The 23,126-nt window shown below is 43.5% G+C and overlaps 3 protein-coding genes and 1 non-coding gene across 5 annotated transcripts; 2 read left to right on the top strand and 2 right to left on the bottom strand.

Moving 5' to 3' along the window:
* Positions 1 to 96: 96 nt before the first annotated feature.
* LOC118313270 (rho GDP-dissociation inhibitor 1) lies at positions 97 to 12,467 on the bottom strand. The gene is made up of 6 exons (XM_035638645.2): positions 12,314 to 12,467; positions 8,020 to 8,208; positions 5,922 to 6,005; positions 4,442 to 4,518; positions 4,070 to 4,133; positions 97 to 2,038 (listed from the first exon to the last, which is right to left on the bottom strand). The coding sequence occupies exons 2-6, from the start codon at positions 8,204 to 8,206 to the stop codon at positions 1,839 to 1,841; spliced, it is 612 nt and encodes a 203-aa protein (XP_035494538.1). The 5' UTR covers positions 8,207 to 8,208; positions 12,314 to 12,467; the 3' UTR covers positions 97 to 1,838.
* A 759-nt stretch (positions 12,468 to 13,226) lies between these two features.
* Positions 13,227 to 16,145, bottom strand: LOC118313272 (THO complex subunit 4). 2 transcript variants are annotated; one of them, XM_035638649.2, is made up of 6 exons: positions 15,833 to 16,145; positions 14,547 to 14,702; positions 14,318 to 14,465; positions 14,145 to 14,211; positions 13,761 to 13,959; positions 13,227 to 13,662 (listed from the first exon to the last, which is right to left on the bottom strand). In XM_035638649.2, exons 1-6 carry the CDS (start codon positions 16,022 to 16,024, stop codon positions 13,642 to 13,644), a joined length of 783 nt encoding a protein of 260 aa, XP_035494542.1. In that variant the 5' UTR covers positions 16,025 to 16,145; the 3' UTR covers positions 13,227 to 13,641. The 2 variants fall into 2 exon arrangements, with proteins under 2 accessions (XP_035494542.1, XP_035494541.2); XM_035638648.2 differs by lacking the exon at positions 15,833 to 16,145 and adding an exon at positions 15,488 to 15,812.
* A 2,270-nt stretch (positions 16,146 to 18,415) lies between these two features.
* On the top strand, positions 18,416 to 18,489 carry trnat-agu. The gene has a single exon. It is a non-coding gene; the product is annotated as a tRNA-Thr (tRNA).
* A 1,105-nt stretch (positions 18,490 to 19,594) lies between these two features.
* Positions 19,595 to 23,002, top strand: anapc11 (APC11 anaphase promoting complex subunit 11 homolog (yeast)). The gene is made up of 2 exons (XM_035638651.2): positions 19,595 to 20,038; positions 22,657 to 23,002. The coding sequence occupies exons 1-2, from the start codon at positions 19,930 to 19,932 to the stop codon at positions 22,800 to 22,802; spliced, it is 255 nt and encodes an 84-aa protein (XP_035494544.1). The 5' UTR covers positions 19,595 to 19,929; the 3' UTR covers positions 22,803 to 23,002.
* The last annotated feature ends 124 nt before the right edge of the window (positions 23,003 to 23,126 follow it).

Here is a 23,126-nt window from a genome sequence, read left to right on the forward strand (position 1 = left end):
AATCTGGGTGAATCAGGTCCTCGTGAAGTTAGCAGATCTTTGTGTAAAACTGGTAGCAGCAGCTCTAATCTGCAGAACATCCCAAATGAGGCCAAGTTGAGCAAAATCTTTATTGACTGAGAAGAGCAATCACAAATGATGACAGAATATACAACCCCACCAGCATGCCAGCGTTTTCATAGAAACTGTACAATGTGAAGGAATGTATGGAGCAGGAATACAGTTATCATTATCAGAAGAAACAAACAAAAACTTTTACATCCATATGTTATGGTACAGTACAAGTTGATTCCAATTTAATGCCACAGGACAGTTAGTGTTTCTCTGGTGGTGTCACTTGACCCTTCGTGTCACTGAGGTCTTTCTGAGGGGGCCACGGGGTCAAAAAACACTGAAGGCCTAGTCAGTTTTTTTTCCTCCTCCTCACCGACAGTGTCTGTGTCTGGATGAGACCAGACACCGTCAAGGTCTCCGGCGGCAGCAGCAGACGGTGCCTGGCTCAGCCTGTTCCTGTGCTTTCTCTGGTACTGTTCCACACTTACTTCCTGACCGCGGGCTACGAGTTATGAAGCTATATTAGAGGGAGCATTGAAGATGATGTACATTAAGGCAAAAAGGGAAACGAGAAGAAAAAAACTAAAAACAATATTAGTAATGTTTGTCGCTGTTTGTTTCCACATAATCATAGTCAGTGCTAAGGCCTCATGGCTAAGAGTAACAAGAATGCCAATACTGTTTTTCACTGGGTTTGTCTTCTCTTTTTTTCCAATTTTAACATTCAGTCCCCACCCATTACATGGTCAGTTGGTTTTTGTTTTTTTTTGGGGGGGGGGGGGGGGGCGCAGAGCTGTGTCTATAACCTGTAAAAACAGTCTCCACGACAACAGGGCTACAGTTGAGTTGGTGGCGAGAGTAAGCCCTTGATATACAGACTACTTACTGCTCATGCACAAAAGGCATGCTAAAGAGATGTAGTTTAGACATTAGTCCATACATAAGGCAGCTTTTTTTCTTTTACCCTTATACTTTTTACTCCTTTGTTCACCAGACCCCATTTAAGAGGGGAGTGGGTGAGTACATTTAGGGAAGGGAGGGAGGCGCTGAAAAGCAGCTCTGAATCAATTGTTTTTACAAGGCAGGTTCTGGTCATTTTATCAAAAGACAGCGGGCTATAAGTAGGCAAGCAAAGGAAGCATGGGGAGGGTGGGGGGGGCGCAGTGGATGTGGTGGGGCCTGCTATAAACACAACAGCTGATTAACAGTGATGTGAATACAGTCACGTCACATAAAGTTTGATACAATTATATTTTTAAAAAAAGGCAAACTAAAATTGATTGTACAGTTGCTTTTCCACATGTACTTGATACGGAGAGAGGAAGACACCATTCTGGAAGGGTGGAAGGGGTTAATCTCGTCAAGCAGCAGAAAACTGGGAGAGAAGGAATGAGAGGAGGGGTCTGGGGGTGTGAGGAAGTAAGGTGCTACATGGCACAGCTCAGTGAGGGGGGGTGGGGGGTGAAGAGTGGTGGATGTGTGCAACCAATGACATGTTGGGGAAGATGATGGACGGACTGATGGGTGGGGGGATGGGGGGGGGTTCTGCTGCTACTGCTACTGCTGCTACCGTGGGGAGGCGGGAATGACGCCACAGTGTTAAGACAATGAGGCGGTAACTAAGGCATGAGATGTGTGAAATGAACGACCAAGTAAATACAAAGAAGGCAGAAATGGTGGACGCAGGGCAGCGATGAGGGCAGCGGCCGAGGAACACGCGGGGGCGGGGGGGGCAGAGGAATTTGGACTCCCTCGACCCCGCTCCACAAACACCAAGGCCTCTTTTAGTCTTTCCAGTCTTTCTTGATGTTGAGGTTCCACTCCCAGGACAGGTGGTCATGCTTGTCGTCGTCGGTAAACTTGGATTTGATGACGTAGTTGCCTCGGGCCAGCACGCCTTTAGGAGCCTCCTCCACCGTGGTCAGGAAGTCGTACTCATCAGGGCGAGGCCCGTAGCTGCCCACCATGTAGTCCGATTTATCAACTGTTGACAAGTGGAAAACAATGTGAAGAGACTGTGTTTGTGAACACCAGGATTTGTACGAATGTGTTCAAATGTTAGAAAAAGCTATCGACAGCAGAGATCACTTTTGTCCTAATTCTGATGTTTGATGTGAACATTAAGTCCCCCTCCACTCAAAAAAGTGTTTTTATTTCTGTCCTCTAAAATGTCTGACATTGACTATAGGGACTTGTATTTGAGCAGAGTTTTCACATTTCTCTCCTGGAGTAGGAGATATCTGTGCACTTCACTGGAATTTGAAATTCATACATTCAAACGAATCCTCGCAAGCTAGATTTGGTACATCACAAACACAGAAAACCAGCGGCCTGTGTTATTTACATATCATGAATATTCATAGTCTCAGTATTCCTCAATGAGGGAGAGAGAGTGGATGGTTTCCAGCCCCATTTCAGAGGGTTTTTAAATCTTTTTTGGGGTAAACAATGTTAAACAAATTATTAGGCACAGGAGATTATTTTTATATACTTTAAAACGTGACTGGAGGGGTTCTTTAACTGAAGCTGATCTGCATCTGCATGATTTCATCCACATGACTGACAGATTGAGTGTGAGTTAGCAGGTGCACAGATGTTCTCAGTACAGTGCTTGGTGAGTGTATATTGGGGGTCGCCATGGTTGGTGTTACCGGTGTTCAGGCACATATCAGTACATAACTTGTCCACCATCCCCATGTGGTTCATTTTTGTGTATCAGTGGTAGTGCCCACATTCATCAAGTAAGAAATCTAGTTTGTAAAATATTAGTTATCAATATCAATAAAGTGAATGCCTCTGCTCTGTGCAGCAGCAGCTGAGTCACATCACAGAATAACAGAGTCTCATCACGTGACGAAGGGGTTGATGATTGAGGATGGTGGAGATTTAGTGGAATGGTAAATGTTATGGATGTTTTTTTTTCCACGATCCACTGGCACAGAGACAATGGGCCCCATGTAAGAACATGGTCGTATTCTAATCCTAAATTTCTCCTACATCTGGTCGTGCCGTGAGTTCGTACGAACAGGCCGTATCGGATACATCAAACGCTTCTATCTTCAGAAAAGTGTGTAAATTACTTGCGTAAACAGGATGATTTTCAACTTTGCGTATTTGAGTGAGCGTGCCCGCGGATCTAAAATTAGCATAATCAACGCCCCTAAAATACCATATAAGGTTTCGCTTCCTGTCCCATGTCAGGAAGAGTTCATTCATGAAAACAGCGTCAAAGAGTAAAAAGAACACGTTTATGAGATCAGAGATTGAAGTTCTGTTTTCAGAGATCCATAAATGAAAGTTTATATTTTAGCAGCGTCAGCAGGAGACAAGTGACAGACAAAAACAGAGCTGTTAATATTGAGTCACCTGTGAGTCGCACTGTCACTGAAATAAAGAGGAAATGTATCGATATGTAAATGGCTGATAAAAAAAAAAACATGCGTCACAGAGAGGTGATCGATGACTGCAGGGAGGTCTGGGTGAGTCTCCATCACTGATATAAATGAAACAATACGTGCCATAGCCGGCGATGTTGCACATGGTTTAGCTGCTGCTGGATCAGTTCACCTTTGTTCATTGCAATATTATACAATATGCAGCATGTTACATTGTAATTATTTCACATTTCATCCACTCACAACACCAACTGTGTGCTTTACCACGGCACAAGTGCTCACATGACGCTTGTTGTATGATGCTCCTATCTCATCTGCAGGTTGACTAGAGATGTCATGAGCTAATTTGAGCATGCATACCAACTGATATTTCTTCTTTTTGAGTACTGATTATTTTTTCTCACATTAAAGCACAGGGCATGTGTAGTGTGATTTACATTGAATATAACTGGATTTTAGGAACGATGATGAAAAGATTTCAGTATTTTCAGGTGGTCAGATGATTTGAACATTTAACTGGGCATGTGTTTGGCAAGAGCTAAATTCCAGACAACGCACCAGACAAAGGGCATTACTTGTTGAATACTGAGCTGCAGAAGTGTGAAAAGTTGTTCACTCACTCCTCATTCCTTTCCTGTACGTCTGCTGCACATACTTCAGACCTGAAACAATCTCCCTGTTCACCTGTGGAGAAACACAACAAATGCACTGTATTTTGGTAATAACCAGGTGAAGAATAGAAAGACTGCTAGAAAAGCAAATGTACTATGCTGATTTGTGATTTTATACAACATAACTGCACAGAGAATTCTCTTTTTTCATCACTACTCCTCCTCCTACTTAATATGTGCTACAAACTTGTAGCATCAAACCTGGCTGATTTATTGGGACAGTCACATTTTCATAATGGCGAGAAACAAGGAGGAGAGGAAGTCATATTCCATGGAAACAGCCACTGTCTATATCAGCGATGTAGTTGCAACAGCTCTCACCTTAAAGCCGATCTTTATTTTATATTCAACTCCCTCCTTCAGGACAAAGGCCTGCTTCTTAAAGGCTTCCAGGTCTCCTGTTGGAAACAAAAAAGGGGGGGGGACGGAAATAAGCACAGGCATCAATATTTTGTTTATCATAGTAACAATAATGCCATGATTAGCAGAGCCCTGACATATTTTCCAAAATGTTGGAGAGCCCTTTTAAATACAGCACATACATACATATACCTGCTCCCACAAACAGGATTGCCACAACCATCCACTGAATGCACATATGCAACGAGTTCATTGGTCACATATATTTAACACAGTCTCCTGAATTCATCTCCCTATACAAGTCATTTGAATGTTGTTGTTTTTTTGGTTTGTGACCCATTAGAAATCACTGCCTGTGTATATTCAGAGGGATTTCTGCTGAGCCCGGCATTAGATAGGTGTGTTGCAAAGAAGCGCCATCGATTCCTTTACTGGATCTGACCTGACTCACTGACTGAGTGTGACTCATCCTCATCATCTGCAGGAACTGTGTGCCAGTTCTTGTTGCATGCTCCTGAGAAAATACTTTCTGACAGCCGAGGAAACTATCTGAGTGGAGTAGTTTTCCAAACCGGGCAAACACAAGCATCACAAATGCGACAACTAGTGTGCAGAACTCATTCGGATTATAAACAACCACTTTGTGCTCACATCCATATTAGAACTGGGCTGACATTTTTTAATGCTACCGAAGTTTATATAACAGTTCTGTTTTCTGAATTACTTCCAAACCTACCTGAGAGGTAGAACATGAACACAGAGTTGGTGTGCTGAGTGTTCATCTTTCCACCTCTGCAAGTCTCTCGTCCAACTTCAATCCCATCATCACAATATCACTGCAGTATCTTACAAACTTTTTGAGCAGAACAATCAGCATCTAAGCATGCAGGATATTAGGGACTTAAATGTAAAATGACTAGGAGGGACATGGATTTACTGAGTGGGTAGGCATTATTTTTAGCTGAGAAATAGGAGAATGAGGAGTGATGCAGGGGAATGGAGACACAGGACAGAATGTTCTGGATGGAAGTGAATTTGGGCCAGCTGGGGCCCAAGCAGCTCCCAGGAGCAGAGGTCTTCACCAACAGATTGTCACTGGGAATAGCCATTCAACCCTTTGAAGACGGATCTCTGATTAGTGCTGGATTCAAATCTAAATAAGCAGAGTCACCGCCGAGTCCACGGTGATGATAAGTATTTGCTGGCAGTTTGAAATACTAAGTAGAATCAGATGGAAGATACTGAAGAAGACATTTCTGTGCTGAAATGTGTGCAGGATGTGCTGGAATGACATGTCAATTTTCAGCTATTCCACTTGGCCTCAAGTCTCAGCTATGAATATGTGTCTGTTCATAACCTCTCGTATTTTGATGTACAAGATCAGTAAATGCTTTAAAGGTTAATATTTCTGTCGTATACAGAAGCCAGAACAGCTACTCACCTTGCAGGTCCAGGACCAGGGGGTTGGGGGCGCTTTCACAGATCAGAGACATCCGGGTCACCTGTACATTGGGAGCATTGGGATCTAGGACCAGATCAAAGAGACAGATGGTTAAATACAGAAAACAACCATGTTCTCAGACATGACATCCTAAGTCACCGTGTTTAGATCCCATGTCCATTTGTGTAGGATGCTAGAGTTGGTTTACATGACTCATTTTGTCCCTAAAAGCCTTTTTATGTGACTTGCTATTTACTCAGAAACTATTAAGTTTCTAATAACTAAGAAAATAGCAACCTCAAGTGTGACAAACATTTACGGGAGGCCTGCGGCCGTCCAAGTGCCAGGGCTCCGGGGAGCTGGAAGCAGAACAACTCTGCTGTAGCTGGGACAGACTCTGCATTAATTAGACTTGAGGTTATTCTTAGTCCCACTGATACAACATTTCATTTTCATTGAGAGACAGAATACTGAGCAATGGAGGCTCAACATACCAGAAAATATTGGGCCCAACGGCTACAGTGGGTGGATTCGGATTGTCCTTCCTATTGTTCCTATCTACTACAAATTTCCCTCCAAAGCTCCATCCAGCATTCTTCAGTGTGTTTTTACCACTGTGGGACATCAGATGTAAATGATTCATAGGCAACGGCAACATAGAAGATTACGTGCGTCCCTTCTAGGTCACATTCATACTCTTCTTCTTCTACTACTTTAGATTTAATTGTTTACGATCGTGCATGGCGTGTCATGTTAAATATCGCTGCAGCAATGCATTGTGGGGTGTCTATTTCTCCTTTCATTTTGCATAGGAGGGTCCAGTGTACCCTATGCTAGAGGAGATAGGAAAGGAAGCATTGAAGCTTGGGTGTGGTCGAATTGTCAAATTTGCTTAGGAAGTTTCCTAAATCTTCAAGTCACCAGGAAGTATTTCATCTGCAGTCATGAAAAGAGCTGTTCAGATTCTCTAAATGCATAGGAAAGGTGCTTCAATGCTTCCTTTCCCATCTCCTTCAGCACGCAGAAGGGATGCACGTCATCATGTATGTTACCCTTGCCAATGAGGCATTTACATCTGATGTCACACGCTGGTAATACACACTGAAAAATGCTGGATGGAGCCGCTGCATTTTTTGTAGTCCATCTTTGTAAATTTATAGTTTCACCACGGCAGACGCACATTAATAACATCTGCCGTCAAATAATGACTTAGTATTGTGAAAGTTGAGTCTGATTCTCTGAGCAGCGCTGTTGGCTTTTCCTAAGTCCTATGAATCCTTTACACATATACTTGACCTCATGACGGTTTACATTGAGGTCAAGGAGTAGTAGATAAGAAAGACAATCCAAATCTACCCCTTGTTTCCTAAACATTTAGAGAATCCGAACAGCTCTTATCATGGCTGCCGATAAAATACAGTCATTTCAAGATTTTAGGAAACTTCCTAAGCAAATTTGACAATTCGACCGCACCCTCTGAATGTATGTTGCTGTTGTTAATGAGCTGTAAGGGGGGTGAAAGGTCAAGATGGTGCCCGTTGTGTCATTCTTACCATCCCGAGCAGATGTACTCAACTGTGGCTAATTATCATTAACTCTGTTAGAGACAGGAGCCTCCGTCTGTGTTATTACCTTGCATTTGTTTTGCGAGCATTGGTCCTTTTTTTTTGCTGTTCCTTAAAGACTAAGTGAGTGTCAAGTTTTTGGTGATGGTGATGGCTGCATGTCATTGTCATCATGTCTTCGGTTGAAGCTCATCACCTTCAAAGCTCTGAATGTGGAGAATCAATATTCAGGGCAGTGAATCGGCCACACCCAGGTGGCGGTAGGCGCCAGGTTTTTAACACAGGAGATGAATGCATGGAATAATTAAAGAAGATATCTACTGATCAGCCACACTCTGATTTATGGGGTCATACATCACATTATATGCTGCCGAAAGCACAAAATATATCAGAGATTGTGCACTACAGAAAGACACATTTAGACTTTATTATGCACGTATGCTCCCATTGATTTAACAACCACTTGTTTCCTGCCCTCCACTTTCTCTCACACACTCACAAACTCACACACACAAACACACACACAGCCTTACCAGTCTCGTTGGCCACAGAGCCTAGCAGGGCTTCCTTATATTTGCGTAGACTCTCGTCATCCTTATCCAGCTCTTGGATCTCTTTCACCGACTTTTGGGCTGGTGGCTTGTAGTTCACCGGCTCTGGCTCCTCATTTTCGGCGGCGATGGCTGCTAGCTGCTCCGGAGTCACCTCATCCTCAGCCATATCTTGACGCAGATTAAGTGCAGGGGGAGGGAAAACAGAGGGTACAAAAAGCATTAGGAGAGGAAAATATAGTCGATAAGGTTGGGAGAGAAAAGGGACGATAAACAATGGTTTCAAACGCACAAGATGAAGTAAATTGGTCTTGTATTTCCTAATAGACACTTGGCTCTTGGGGGAAAGGTTGTAAACCACTGGATAAACAGATGACCACACTGACAATGACGCCAGCGAGGAATGCTGATTGAAAATGTCCAGCCTACTGGATGTGTTGCTGCTCTGAGAGTTTGTGCTGGATACGCAGCAGCATCAGCGTTCATCTTTATGCTGTTGCTGATGACCTCACTCTGCCGTGTGATATCATCTGTGCACTGTTCTCTGAAATAACATCACCACCAACAGTCGTGAATGATCATGCATTACAAGATACGTAGTCTCTCCCGAGGAGTGATCCTAGACAGGCCAGCACATTATTTATACAGCGGAAAAGGACTATGTTGTTCCTAAAAATTGGTCCACTGGGGTAAAAAAAAAACAACAACAATATTTGGCGTTTCACTGCCATTACCTTGTAGAGAGGCTACTGCTCCCTCCAAGCACCCAGCTCATATCGCATTGCTTTAAAACTAATGAGGTGAATTCCTCATTATTCCAGAGACATTACTGCAAGATCTTCAGCATGGAAAAGGGCTTTTGTGTGAGAGGAAGTACAAGCACAAGATACATTTTGTGCACATAAAACACTGAATAAGAAGCCGTGCGGTCAGGAGAGGAAGACTTAGAAGAAAAATGAATGCCAAGACAGTAGGTTTGACAGCAAGTAAGCTTGTTTGTTCATTCTGTTATTTCCCTATGGTAGGGCTGTCTTTTGCTAAGAAATTTAGTGTTGGGGGAAAAAATGGCCTGCAGAAAACATAATGCGTAACAAAGTGCACTTTTTATAACAAAAGACTTAACAAAAGTCTCGAGCAATGCACATCAACCATTAAGACTCGTGTCCGTCTCTTAAGTTACGTTCTCCTGCAACATAGTTAGTTAGTTGTTTATTTTTAATCCGTTAAGTGGAGAAACAGTGGATCAAGGCAACATTTTGAGGTGTGACAGTGCAGGGGTAACCTCTTGGGTGGACCTGTCTACATTACTAATTCACAGTAATATGGAAAATAAAACAGTGCCCCACAGTGAGAAGGTTTGATACCTGGGCTGCACAATTTGTCTTTTTCTGAAATAAGACACTCACTTGTTTGTTTGGTGTTTTTTTTTGGATAGCCTAGATGGTGAAAAAAAAAATTGGGATTCAGATCATGGATTATGATTCTAACTCAAAAAAATCATCATATGATCTTTTTGCCAGATCACCCACCCCTATTTCCAACCATCCCGAGCAGATGTACTCGACTGTGGGTAATTATCATTAACTCAGAGACAGGAGCCTCTTGGCTGTTGCCTGGTCCACGTTCTCTCTTCATGCCAGGGTCTATGTTATTACTTTGCATCCGTTTTGTGTGGGTTGTCCCTTTTTGCTGTCTATAAAAGACTAACTGAGTGTCAAGTATTCGTCCACATTCACAGTCAAGGTGATCACTGCATGTAATACAGTTAGAGCTTTGGTTGAAGCTCTAACTGTATATCTAAAATTACATTTGGAATTGGAATGAGGAGACAAAATTACTATGAGGGATTCCATATCTTGAGTTATCATAACGTATACAGATCTAGCATCTGTGAAATAAGGCTGTAGACCAGTGACAGACGTGCAGAGACCAGATACAGATTCCTCCACATGGTGCTAAGTAGTGTTCGACCGATTTATCGGCCGATGTTTGCGTTTTTTACATGTATCGGTATCGGCCGATGCATGGCTGCTACGTTCGCCGATAGTTTTTTTTTGGGAGGGCAGATTCGGTCGCCTATCGGGCCCGGCCCCGCTCTCTCCGGAACCATTTACTCAGCGCCATCGCGGTGCCTCTGCCCTAGGCTGCCGCGCTGCACGCCCGCCGGATACCCAACTCTCCTTCTCCTCCGGAGAGTGGGAGGGGGATTCAATGTCCCCCGTCGGGCCCCGCACAGAGTCGGGCGCGGCTGCCAGTGGACTTTTTTAGTCCACCGGCAGGTAGAGGGAGACGAGGTGCTCCAGAGCGACGTGAGCCTCGTCTCCCTCTACCAGGGAGGCGAGTCACGGCCTTGGCCATAACCCCACTTTGACTAAGACCTCAGATCAGACGAGACAACCCGCTGAACTTAATTCTATTTAACTATTAGATTGAGGGAGCAAAAGTAGTATCGGCTCCAAATATCAGCTCAAGAAAATCGGCAGTCCGTATCGGCATCGGCCCTGAAAAATCTGTATCGGTCGATCCCTAGTGCTAAGTGAGAGTCAATGAGCATACCTTTCTCCAAGTCTTTTGACTCAGACCTGCCCTAACTTGCAGCCGTCAGGTGTAATATATCTATAAGCAGTAAAGGAGTGAACTCTACCGAGTCAACAAGGAAGTTTTAGTCTGTAGTCAATAAATTAGTATTTCACAACTATACACACAAATTTTTTGGAACTGATATAATTAAAGTGATTAACTCAGGGCCTGGAAAGCGTAGGTGTATGTTTCTCCCTTGATAATGATAATCTAAGATATGCTTCTTTGATAAATGTGAAAATACGGTAATAACTAATACAAATAAATTTGCATAAGAGTAGTGTGACTTCAAATCTCATACAGTCTGTATGGAGTGACTGTGCAGACCCAGTGGAAGATGGTTCATGTAAAACAACAGGGCAGAAACGAGTCCAGACGCGTCATTGAGCATTTCTTTGATCTCAAAATGCACGCCGCTGTTATGCATTACTAAATTTGATATATCCGCAAGAGCCAAAATGTAGATCCGAGGCCGTTTGGAATGACAGGAGAAGTGTTGGTGGGGGAGGGGGCTTCGCATTGAATGCATTATGTAACTGTCGGCATTAAACCCTCGGTCACTCTGGTGAAAAATCAAGGAGTTCATCTTCCCTTTTCTTTAGGCGAAGAGGCCTATATGGAGACAATAGCAAGGACATCAGTCTTAATGAAAGATGCTCATGATTTCTAACGTTTTGTTTTGCCATACCACTTGATCCTTCTCTTATTGGTTATCGTCCATTCTAACTGATCATGTCTGCTTTGTGCAAAAGGTTTCAAATGTGCAAGACTTAAGGCGCTGACCAAAAGTTATGTAACACAGCCTCCTGGGGTTCTGTCACACAAAATATCCACATGAAGACATTTCGGGATTGGACTGGCAGCCAGTGTGACAGGCCGACCCCCGCCCAGGTGGAAGAGAGAAAGAGGTTCCCCTCTTGTGTCTGTCTGGGCTTCTCCCGGGTGGAGCTAGTTTAGACAATGACAGTGGCAGACTGCAGGTCAACAGGGACAGGTGGCAGACCTGGTTCACCAACACCTGTCAACATCACACTATTATATAGAAAATACGTAAGCCAAGGGTCACTGAGCAAATCCCATGTCCCGTAGCTGGGGGAAATGTGCATGTGTGGGTTTCTTCTATTTGACACGTCGATCACTGCAAATCACGGTCACGGATAATCACGGTTTCCTGTAAAGAAACAAGCTGTGCCGGCGCGATCGTGGCCCCTTTGCCATTCATTCATTTATAACTGAATTACGTCATGTCCACAAGTGTGACAAAAGAGGCCAGCCGCAGCTGCAGCAGCAGTGAACGAGCACCACACCGTCATGGGGGCGGGGGGCGGGGGGGGGGCGAGCTAACGCTTCCATTGTGGACTGGCATCTCGTCAAGAAACCCTGCTAACAGACCGCTGCTTTTGACAGCACGCCGGGGCAGAGGTGAGCTCGTCCGAGTCATTCAATTGATTTGTACACGACGGCGGGGCGAGACGTTGACTTCTGTTCGCGGCGACCCTGTCGAACAGGGCGGGACTGGAAGGCAGACAGGCGGCTGGCTGGATTCGCCGGGAACAATTCAGACGAGCTAACCAGAGCCGGCGGCTAACGCTAGCCCGACAAGTTCTCATCAGCCGGCGGTTTCAACGACGTGCTCCGGTTACGGTTATTCTGCCGGGGGGGCGTATTGTTTCTCCGTGAATTCCAGGACACTTACCTTTTCTTTTTTAAATTGCGTTCAGCAGGTTCAGGTGCCTCTGCAGTTACAGTGCGTCCGCTGCTCTGCGCTCCTGTGCAAGTATGGCGAGCAAGGGAACGGCGCCGCCCCGTGCGCTCCCGGCGCAACGTCTCCCGGAAACGGGTCCGCGCACGCATGTGACGCGCCATGCGCCGTCAAAGGTCACGTCGTGATTGATCCCCCCCCCCCCCCCAGTTGTCTCACTGTTTGAATTGTGTAATATAGAACAAGGGTCTGTGGATGTCTGGTGGTCAGGCATCTAACTGTTGAATCACAAAATCAGAACAGAATTCAGAGTAATGAAGAAAAAAAAAACCCAGCCGTACACATGCTCTGTAGCATATGGTGGCTAAATAATTAAGCATAAGGTATATGAGTGTAACTGACAGAACTTTACACCACCTGTGCCACACTATGCATTAATATTCATCGTAGCGCTAACCACTGGACAGCATGCAGCAAAATAGCCTTACTTCACATTGGGTTTTAAAAATGATACAAAGAAATAGAAAACTGTGGCAAAACTACAGTACAACTCTGTTATCATTTGGTTCATGTGCAAATTTTTCTGCTGTTGACAGTGGTTTCTTGCCATGAGCAGATGGTGGTGACACTAGGCGAAAAACCCCAGCAATCTCTGCATTTTTCAAGACAACGTAATAGTACGTTCTCTGAGCAGCGATTTTTCAGCAGAGCAGACTGAACACTACAGTGCCTACCAGGAAGTGATTAAACGGGCCAACCGGGCAGAGACTAGCTGGTTAGTATGCCAACTTAAATAGAAGCAAAAAGGTGACTGGTAAGTAAACAGCTGTTAATGGCAACACTGGTTGAACTGACATAATCCCTTTAAAAAGGCAGACTCAATGTTAAAAACACAAAGACAATTCAATAGAATACAATGTATTTATATACAAAACCCTCTGAAACAAGTTCATCACGTTGAGTATACAGTACCAAGGGACTGAATTTATGTACATAAACATTTTATCAGTACATTACACCGCCTGTCAAACCACTGAATCAGGTTTAAATGACAATAAAAATGATAATTAAAAAAAACAAAAACACGATCTTTTAGGTAATTGTCCATACATGTGGAAAAGAGCAAACGAGCTGGTGGTCTAAGAGAAAAATCCTCAAAACATAAAACTGCCCCAGAGCACATTGCTAAAAAAATCAAAAGAATAGAATGGTCCATATAATAAAATGGCTACAATAAAGTCCGATCCACCATATCAGATTGACCTGATCATTTATGTCCAAAAAGTTTAAAAATGGGAACAGGAACAGCATCTTCTGTGGTTCTAACTGGTGTCCATCTGGTTCTAAAACACAGGAAACAATCAATCATCAAATTATTCATCAATGTTCACAGTATGGTAAAAAGTATCAAATGAAAATTTGATTTTATCAGGGTACATACCTTGGCGTTGTAAGCGTCCAACTGGGCATCCAACTCCTCTGCAGAAAGTTGGGGTCTGTTTCCACTTCCTCTTCCTCGTCCACTTCCTCTGCCACGACCTCTGTAACCTCCACTGCTGCCACCTTGCCTCTTTTCAGGCCGTTCCCTCCTTTCAAACGTGGGTTGACCGAGTCTGCTCCGGTCAAAACCTCCGGTTGAACTACAAAAAGACCAAAAGATGGGGCATTTTAGGGGAGGAGTTACTTTTGCAGTCAATCCACACTAATAATCTCCAACCAGTTAGTGCCACGGTGCTTGTCTGTGGTTTCTCCATAATTCATAATCATCAGCCTTCCTCAAATCATTTCGACAGTCAGGGTACATTCCTACTATTACATGGCCTACCTTTGCGTCGATTGTCTACTGTGTGACTCGACCTCTGACGTCACTTGCTGGATTTTCATGGGGCGGCCTGAAATATTTAAAAAAGACAATAGTTTAAACATGTGAGAAAAGTGCTTCAAAAGAACGAGCCAGGGTACAACAACACCAGTGTAGAATGAGAACTGAATCCTCACCATCAAGTGGGACTCCGTTATAATGCTTCATGGCTTTTTGTGCATCTGCCTTGTTTTCAAAGTGAACATCTGCTGTCCCTTTACTGCGGCCAGAGCGGTCGTAGTGTACCGTCGTTTTTTTTAAAGGCCCAAACTCTGAAAACAGCTCCTGAGGAGAGAAAAGTAGAAGTTTCAGTCATTGTTCACAACACATTGACACGAGCAATAGTGGATTCATAGATTTTATTACCGTGATATCCGAATCAGAGACGCCAAAGTCCAGGTTGGAAACCAGCAGCTTTCCACTACTTTCTACACTTCGTTCAGCCTCTGCGGGTTGGCTTCTGCGTCCACCAACATGCTCCTCGAACATGTCATGCTGCCATTTGTCTGGTAACTCTCTGGGCTGTGAAGAGCAACAGAAAACACTGCATTCAGATTCCTTGTGTCCTGCTACACACTCACAAGAGATGGCTCGGCACCCCAGATTACTACAGAAATTTTACTGGACCACAAATTCCTACATTAGTGATGGGTGCAATTCTTAGGAAAGCACCAAACGCATCATGTCTGAGTGCGAGAGAGAGGATTTGATTTAGACAAATATACAAGGAAACAACCTTTAAACCTTTAAATGTTGGAAGTTGTACAGTAACATTTAAAATCTTTGGTTTAATATTCAATTTCAATTATTGCTTTTTGTAAACATGGAAAGAGAAAGGAATAAATATATTGCACCGGATATAGTGCAATGCTAGTTTCCATCAGTTGGGTGTATATTGTTCAAATGTAAGTTTTTGATAGTAATAGTTAAGTCCGAAAGCTAACCTCATCTACTTTACCCAGCATGGCATGTTCACTGTACAGCATGGGAATCAGGCCAGGGCCATCATCCAGGTCTGGTTATTTGCTTTTAATCAGTGCCAGAAAACAGTTTCAATCGTCTTCCCCCTTGGGTAATAGTTGAATGGTAATTTCTTTTCTTTTTTTTTAAAGCTAAAAGTCCATAGGAAGGAAACAACAGGGATAAGAACGCTGCATTTTCCCGGCGCCATTTTAAGATTAAAAAAAAAAAAATCCTGTTTAGTTTCATCCACTTCACATCTTTGAGGCTTCTAAATTCTAACAACACTTAAAACGCCGGGTAATTCTGGCAAACGGGCAAGTGGCCCCGGGGCTGATTCTCCTCACCTGACCACTTCGGTCGGGAAAAATGAACCACGCACGGCCGCCATCTTGACAAAGGGATATCCATTCAAAAGTCTCCGCCGGGGACATTAAACTGTGTCGGCTCAGCAAAGGTGGAACGTGGCGACAGGGGAAACGGCGCCCGGCTGAAGCACACCCCACAAAACTCGGCGTCGACATGTGAAGCGATTCGGCGGGTGGAGCCGACATCTTTGACTTAACCACACCGTCAATTACCGTGAAACCACTACGGATAAAAAAGACACTACAGCTCCTCGCCATTTGACTTCATTTTTGGAGGGGTTTTTTTTTCCAGAAACTCAATTTCAACTGCATTCTCGTTCATACCCTGGTGTACGGCGTGGGCCTGTTGTTTCTCTCACGGTTGAAGTTGTTCTGTCGACCGCGCATTGGCCTCGAGGAGCCACCGGCCCGACCGGAACTTCCACCGGGCCCGGACGATCTTCCTCCGCGGCCGCTGCCTCCCTTCTTGTTCATCTTGATAATGTCGTCCAGAGACATGCTCATCTTATCAGCCATCGTGTTGCTTGAGCCTTTCGCGGACGCCGGAGACACACAAAGAACTTCCCGTCGTTGTTTACCTCTCTGGTAGTGGCGCGGCGCGGGTGTTGAAACTGCCGGAAAACGAACAAATATGGCGCGGAAATGACGTAACCCGCCCCTCCATTTTTTTTCTTCTTCAAACAAATCTTTATTGAACAATGCATACAGAACAGCATTGAAGCGGGAAAGATTTTTTCCCCAATCAGCTTTAAAATGTAAAGTTGGAAACGTTGTTTGTTTTACCTAATGGATCCGGTACTTCCCTAAAAGACAAATAATTCAACATACAGCATTGTCGTGGGAGCAGAAACAATCAAATCTATAAAATAAATAAATGAGTGTATTGGTTTAACTCTATTGTACGACATAATCTGTAACAAAAGGCTCTGTTCAGTTTAGTGTGGTTGATCAAATTTAATTTATATAGAGCCAAATCATTGCATACATTATCTCAAGCTACTTTACACAGTAAGGGTGAGACCCTACAATATCAGAGAGAGAGAAACTATAAGCAAGCATTGTATGACCATACAGAAAAAAGGCATTCCTCTAACAAATGAAAAGTTCAATTAATCAAAGTAGGAACTTATGTTTTTAAGCTACTTTACATGTAATTCATATGGCATAAGTGTATGCCAGTCATTGTGAGGACACACTCAACAAGATAACACTGACTCGCTCCATGCTGCCCATTGGGACCAACATCAGCATGGACAGAACTGCCCAATAAAAGTGCTTGCAGCAGTTTTCATTGCCAAACTCAACCACATAAATCTGGGCTTTAGCCAATGAATTACCCTTCAGAGAGTCATTCCCATCTGTCCTTTAGGAGTATGAGGCACCCATGCTAATATTGGTTTAAAGCGTATGATATGGCACCTTTAAAAATGCATGGTCATTTTCATGTCTGTGTCTTCAAAGACCTTCTGAAGAGCCTCTGTGTTTGATCTATAATGTGACATCAGCAGTGTGCAGCATAGCAGCAGCAGAGATCCCAGCTACAGGGCCAGTGACCACCCTCTTCGTTTTGGCAGCGGGTGTTTTACCTGTGAAGGAAGCATCCATCTACCCGGGTGCTGGTAGATTGGCTTCTGTATGTGCACATGTTATGTGCAAAAATCTTTTTACATAGTAAATGTTTACACAGAACTGCTGATGGGTCATGGGGGGGTTTTCCTTTTTTTAAAAACTTTTTTGCATGACCTTTTGTGTGACCAGACTGAGCATGACTGGGTGCATCCTCAGATGTGGCTGGCTCAGCCCCAAGACTGTATCATTGCTGCTAAATAGATAATGTTGTTGTTACTGTGACTGTCTGTGATTGGCTGGAACACATCAGTTGCAGTGGTTGTCAAAACATATTGCTGGGGAACCCAGAGCTGTATGACAACAGAGAGATAGAGATGTTGAGAGAATCACAGAATGTATGAGTTACATTTAGATGTATTAGTTAGGTAGTACAAACCCTATTTGAGGGAATTGAAAAGTAACAATCACATTGTGACCACTGTGGTTCCTCATATAATGTTATGAAATAGGTTAGCACATTGATAGAGCTGGAAAAAACTATAGATAAATGCTGTTTTGTTAAGTCTTCATTTAAAGACATCACTTTGGTTATTGTTAATGAATTCTTAAAGCGTACAGCATGTCTATGATAGACTGTCTGAGGCAGACTGAGCCGGGGCAGCGTTGCTGGCAGCGAAAAGCTGTGTGGACAGAACAGTGTAGAGCAGCAACAATGCTGTTAGCAGGACAGCCAAGATGCATCCATAGACATTCACATTGATAATCCCCACAGAGTTTAGATCATACAGATATGTCCATCTCATATCATTCATTTTGCAGCTGTGGTTCCACATTTTTTGTTTGTTTGTTGTTGACGAATCATTATTCAACGACCGACTGAGCTTTTCTGTGTGGAGTTTGCTTTCTCCCCGTCGGTGTGGGTTGGAATTGCACCGCCCCTAGGGGGCAACATCTCACGTGTGTGGGGTCTCATGTGGTCTCATAAACCTGTGTGGCTCACTGGTGGGGCACGATTATTGCTGATGATGTTTGTGTCAGCATTGGTGTCTGCAGTCGCCTCTCTTTCAGCCCAGAGAGCTGGTGGTCGTGTCCCTGAACAGCCTGTGTAAACCAGTGGTGGTGGCTGACTCGTCCTCAGCGGCTACACGTTGTTCCTAAGTGTCGAAGTTCCGGGTTTCAGACTGTGCTTCAGAGTTTGTAGAACACTGACACACATTGGATTTGGCCTGTGCAGACAGGGTCCACTATACATGCAAGCAACGTTTGAAGATTTCATTTGGATGTACTACAGCTACAAACACAGGAACTGCATTCGGTGTGTCACCGATTTTGAACGTAGGCGCTGTGGCTTAGTTGGTTAAAGCGCCTGTCTAGTAAACAGGAGATCCTGAGTTCGAATCTCAGCAGTGCCTTCACCCAATGTTCTCGTCGTGGAACGATTTGAGGATCTTTTTATTCGTTTTAGTTATCCTGGATTAAATATAAACGTCTATGTGAAGTGTACGCGTTCACGGATCTTCCTGCAGCAGTTTTTGGTTCCCGCAGCAATTAGACGCACAGGAGAGATCAGCACCCTCAGGGTTAAACAGACTGCCTCTGGTTGTGAGCGGCTGCCAATCACGTAGCAGGACGCGTCTCTGTGTGACAGACCAGTGCTGATACATATATTGGCAGGTTGAAAAATGCTACTGAAAGGAAGTGTATCCCCTTAAAACTATTGCTAGGGAAGAGGAAACTTGTTCATACTCAATGAGGTTATTAGACATGATCTGAAGTCTGTTCAAAAAATAAGCACTTGATGGTAGGGAATCATCTGTGTATTATAGAGAGTGGATACATATTTTCCTAGACTGCATGTCCAGCCTGGTAGGACAAGTACATCCATGGCTTTGTGTAATGAAAAGCGCTATATAAATGCAATACATTATCATCATGATGATTATACTTTTATTTACCCTTTATGGAGGGGGAATTCAGAATAATTTACAACAATATCCAAGGGTAGGCTATCATTTGCAATGGAAAAGTGGATGACAGGAACCAAATATTGTGGATATTAGAGTGAACAGAATGTGACATTGAATTATCACCATTTTTGACCTATTAAATATTGTTGCATGCACACAGGCTGTGTCCCGTGGTCTATCAATGTACTGTTTTGATAGATGATTTACAGCAGCACTGAAGTAGGCGGTTCGTTCCCAACTTCCCCCAGTCCGAGTTACTTCTGACGGCTCTCAGTGTATGACTGGTAAGAATGTAACATAATGTCACAGAACAGAACAGAAGAGAATGGATTTTGTTACAAATCAAACAAGAACCACTGCATTTTACACACACAGCACGCACGTACGCGCGCGCGCGCACACACACACACACACACACACACGTATATACTTGTGCTAATAATATATTTATTAACACAAAGTATATCTAAAAAATCTTTAGATATATGCACTCAAGCTATTTTTACCTAAACGAACTGAGGGGGGCAGTGTTTCGCCTCCCAACAGCTTGTCTGAGCCGAATTTCAATAGTAGAAGAAGAAGACCCCCCTTCGCCCGGCTCCCTGGACCGTAATCGACTGAAACGTATTAGCTGCGTGCTACAAACGAGCCTCTAACTGGACACAAAATGATTTGTGCTTTGCAAACGCGCGTGATAAGTTAACTGGTGCTGAATATCCGAAGACGCGCCGAGCACGTTGACTAATATTAGTTCACAGTCACGAGGTAGAAAAGCCACCAACGGAAGTTCCCGGTCAACTTTAGCGCACATGCTAACGCTGGCTGCTGTGCGTGAAGCGGGAGCTCGTTGAGGGACCGCTGCTGCTGTCCTGTCAGCGCCGGAGGATGAAGGTGAAGATCCGCCAGTGGAGCGGGGTGGCCTCCTGGCTGTGGGTGGCCAACGACGAAAACTGTGGGATCTGCAGGATGCCCTTCAATGGCTGCTGTCCGGACTGTGAGTATTAAAGCTGGCGTCAACACATGCAGGTTTGTTGGCTACCCACACTGCTGACTGGCAGAGACGATCGATCGATCGATCAGTCTCTCTCTCTCTCTCTCTCTCTCTCTCTCTCTCTCTCTCTCTCTCTCTCTCTCTCTCTCTCTGTTCTTACTCTGATTTATTATCTCACGTAAAATTGCAGCGATGATGAGAATCTCCTGAGGGAGGTTCCTATGTCTGCCAGGAGGGGGCACTATACTCATGTTTAAACCTTTTTTTTCATTCACAACCTTACTCACAGCTGTCAACATTTCCGGACCGAATTATTAGACTGGAGCCGATGTTGGAATGTACAGTAAACACTGTCAGTTGTTATATGAATATTGTAAAGTAAAACTGTCAGAGACTGACTGATAATAGTAAGTGGGGGCCAGGTGTCTGCGCCAGTCATATGTTGGTGGCAAATAAACCTTTATATGCCACTGGATCTGTGTATAACTGGCGTAATCACATGGAGAAACAATTTATTGTGTTCATGACATAATTCGGTCCAAAAAAGTTGACAGCTCTGGGTAAAGTGGCAGGAGGGCAGTAAGGTTGTGAATGAAAACAGGTTCACAAATGTGTAAAGTCCCCCCTCCTGACAGACATAGGAACCCGCCTCAGTAGATTCACAACGACGCTGCAATTTAAAGTGAGATTATATCAGTTGAAATACTATCAGAGTAAAAACCGAGAGAGATGGAGACGGATCCATCAGCCACGTCTTTGCCAGTCATATCCGTGTGGGTAGCCAATAAACCTGCATATGCTGCTGGTTCAGAGCATGTTGCTGTTTTTGTTGCTGTGTTAGAGGGGTATATCGCTGTAGAACATCAGACACTGCTGGTTCAAAGCGGTATCATGCACAAAACAGTAAATGGTTGCATATCTCGGGATATCTGTTATCGCTGGATGAGACTGGCTAGAGTGGCTAGCTGTAAGTTTGGGTACATCGGCAGTGATTTTGAGAGTCAGAATCGGAAACACATCACAAAACTTTATTGTGCCATCAGTTCAAATACATTACTTACATCGCAGCGGCGAAACACATGAGAAACGGATACATTAATTTCTTTACATTGTTGCACTAACCCTTTGAATCAAGGCACCAAAAAATACATTGGATCTAATTTAATTTACTGAGTCAATGCACACCAAGTCACATAGTGGATTGTGGGACAGGGGCCAAAAACATTTTTAAAGTTTCTTAACCACAAATGTGGAAAATAATCTAAAATTTTCTAAAAGCTCAGTAAATAGTATTTCTCCACTATCTGACAGTGATGGACATGCATTGGCTTTTTTGTCCAGAGGTTTTTAGAGTTTGTGTGTATTAGGACTCGAGAGGTCTCCCCTTCATCAGCTTGCCCCCGACATGTGATGCAGTAAGACCCCTGTTAAGGATCACAGTATACATAACTATCTGCGTTCAGAGAGAGAGAGAGAGAGAGAGAGAGACTGTTTCTGATGTGTCTAAAGTTCGCCAGGTTGTATTTATGGTTTTGACCATTTTCTTAACATGTTTCTTGAAGTTTAGATTTGAAATATTTAAAAGTAGTGACCAGGTCGATGTTTTCACCTTGAATCAGAATATCAGTGGAGGTTGAACTGTGGCTTTAAAAAAACATACCTTTTATTGTATTTGTTGATTATTTGTTTTATTTGTTGTCAGCAAAGTAGGAAGCATATTAACATGAGAAAACGCATAAAGAATGATTATTGTCGGAGTAAAACAACTGTGATTCCAATTAGAGATTAGATCATTGTTGTCACAGGGTAAAGTACCTGAAACACAGAAAGCATAATCCTGGCCTCAAAATCTAACAAGTCTATCACAACCTCACAACATGGCATCCTGTACTGTATGTGTATTCACTGATTTATCGTCACTTTTCAATTTAACAGTACATTTGTTTTCGTCGTCATATCACAACAATTACAAACTCTCAACAACAGTATGCAGTGGTCTGTGATGCTCAAAGTTTTTTAAAGAGCAGTGAAGTGAGAAGAGGCCTCTTGGGTCAGAGGTAAAACGATCTCAAGGAACTCGAGCAAGTCCAGTTGCCTTTGCAAAGCTACTTACAACTCCAGGAGCAGTGAAAGAAATGGACAGAGTAAAAACTGAAATGATGCAGAAGATGAACGACTTCCACTAATCATATTTATTGAACATGCAATATTACTCTTAATAAAACTGCCAGAGCAGTTTTAAAATACCAGCACTTTTTTTTCAGCAATCAATGAACTTGACTAATCTTTAATTTATTGGTTTACAGATGCATTGTTTGAGGCATTCCCCCCCCAAACAAAATAAATCATCTTAGAATAGTTATGGTTGTTTTGAAGGACACCCAGCAAATACAACTGAGGACATGTAAATGATCTAGTAATAGCAGGTAATGCTGATTTCAATACGTTCATCTGAACATGGTTAATAAACAGTTCATTCAATACAAGTAGAATATTTTCATTCCATTAATACATGGTACGGTGATATTAATGATGCAGCATTTAAGGTCTAATATCTCATGAGGATGGAATTCTTTTCTCACTCGTCAGTGTGAATTGTAATGCTGAGCAATGTTTTGCAGGCAAAGTGCCAGGAGACGACTGCCCGCTGGTCTGGGGTCAGTGCTCCCACTGTTTCCACATGCACTGCATCCTGAAGTGGCTGAACTCGCAGCAGGTCCAGCAGCAGTGCCCCATGTGCCGACAGGAGTGGAAGTTCAAGGAGTAAACCCGTGGAGGCGGCGCCGCAGAGACTCTCACAGACGCCCGTCGGCGTTTCATTTGTTTCAGCTGTAAATAATTAGTTTACATAGGGTTTTTGTACGTTTCCGCCTGATCAAATGCACACGACATTTGGAATACAATTCGGTATTCTGCCCTTTGATGTTGTATGTATTTAAATAAATAAAAAAAACTCCGTCACATACACTGTGACCTTTTCTTTGCATGGTGCACGTGAAAGACAGTGTTTCGTCAGTGTGGTTCACTACCTGAAGTTCCCCAGAAGCCACATGACCTGAATTTCCGTTTGCAGTTGACCGATTCTGACGTT

Source organism: Scophthalmus maximus, chromosome 8 (assembly GCF_022379125.1).
Source record: "Scophthalmus maximus strain ysfricsl-2021 chromosome 8, ASM2237912v1, whole genome shotgun sequence".
Classification (NCBI taxonomy): Eukaryota; Metazoa; Chordata; class Actinopteri; order Pleuronectiformes; family Scophthalmidae; genus Scophthalmus; species Scophthalmus maximus.

Bases quoted from the DNA above. Each gene is read 5' to 3' on its own strand.
- LOC118313270 (XM_035638645.2), bottom strand. From the start codon at position 8,206: ATGGCTGAGGATGAGGTGACTCCGGAGCAGCTAGCAGCCATCGCCGCC. The intron at 6,006-8,019 runs GTAAGGCTGTGT...ATCTGGTCCTAG, and splicing joins CTCTGTGGCCAACGAGACTG to ATCCCAATGCTCCCAATGTA. The intron at 4,134-4,441 runs GTGAGAGCTGTT...GTTTCTCCACAG, and splicing joins AAATAAAGATCGGCTTTAAG to GTGAACAGGGAGATTGTTTC.
- LOC118313272 (XM_035638648.2), bottom strand. From the start codon at position 15,766: ATGGCGAGGAGCTGTAGTGTCTTTTTTATCCGTAGTGGTTTCACGGTA. The intron at 14,703-15,487 runs GTGAGGAGAATC...TGCTCTTCACAG, and splicing joins TTCCCGACCGAAGTGGTCAG to CCCAGAGAGTTACCAGACAA. The intron at 14,212-14,317 runs GTGAGGATTCAG...TAAATATTTCAG, and splicing joins TAACGGAGTCCCACTTGATG to GCCGCCCCATGAAAATCCAG.
- anapc11 (XM_035638651.2), top strand. From the start codon at position 19,930: ATGAAGGTGAAGATCCGCCAGTGGAGCGGGGTGGCCTCCTGGCTGTGG. The intron at 20,039-22,656 runs GTGAGTATTAAA...AATGTTTTGCAG, and splicing joins CAATGGCTGCTGTCCGGACT to GCAAAGTGCCAGGAGACGAC.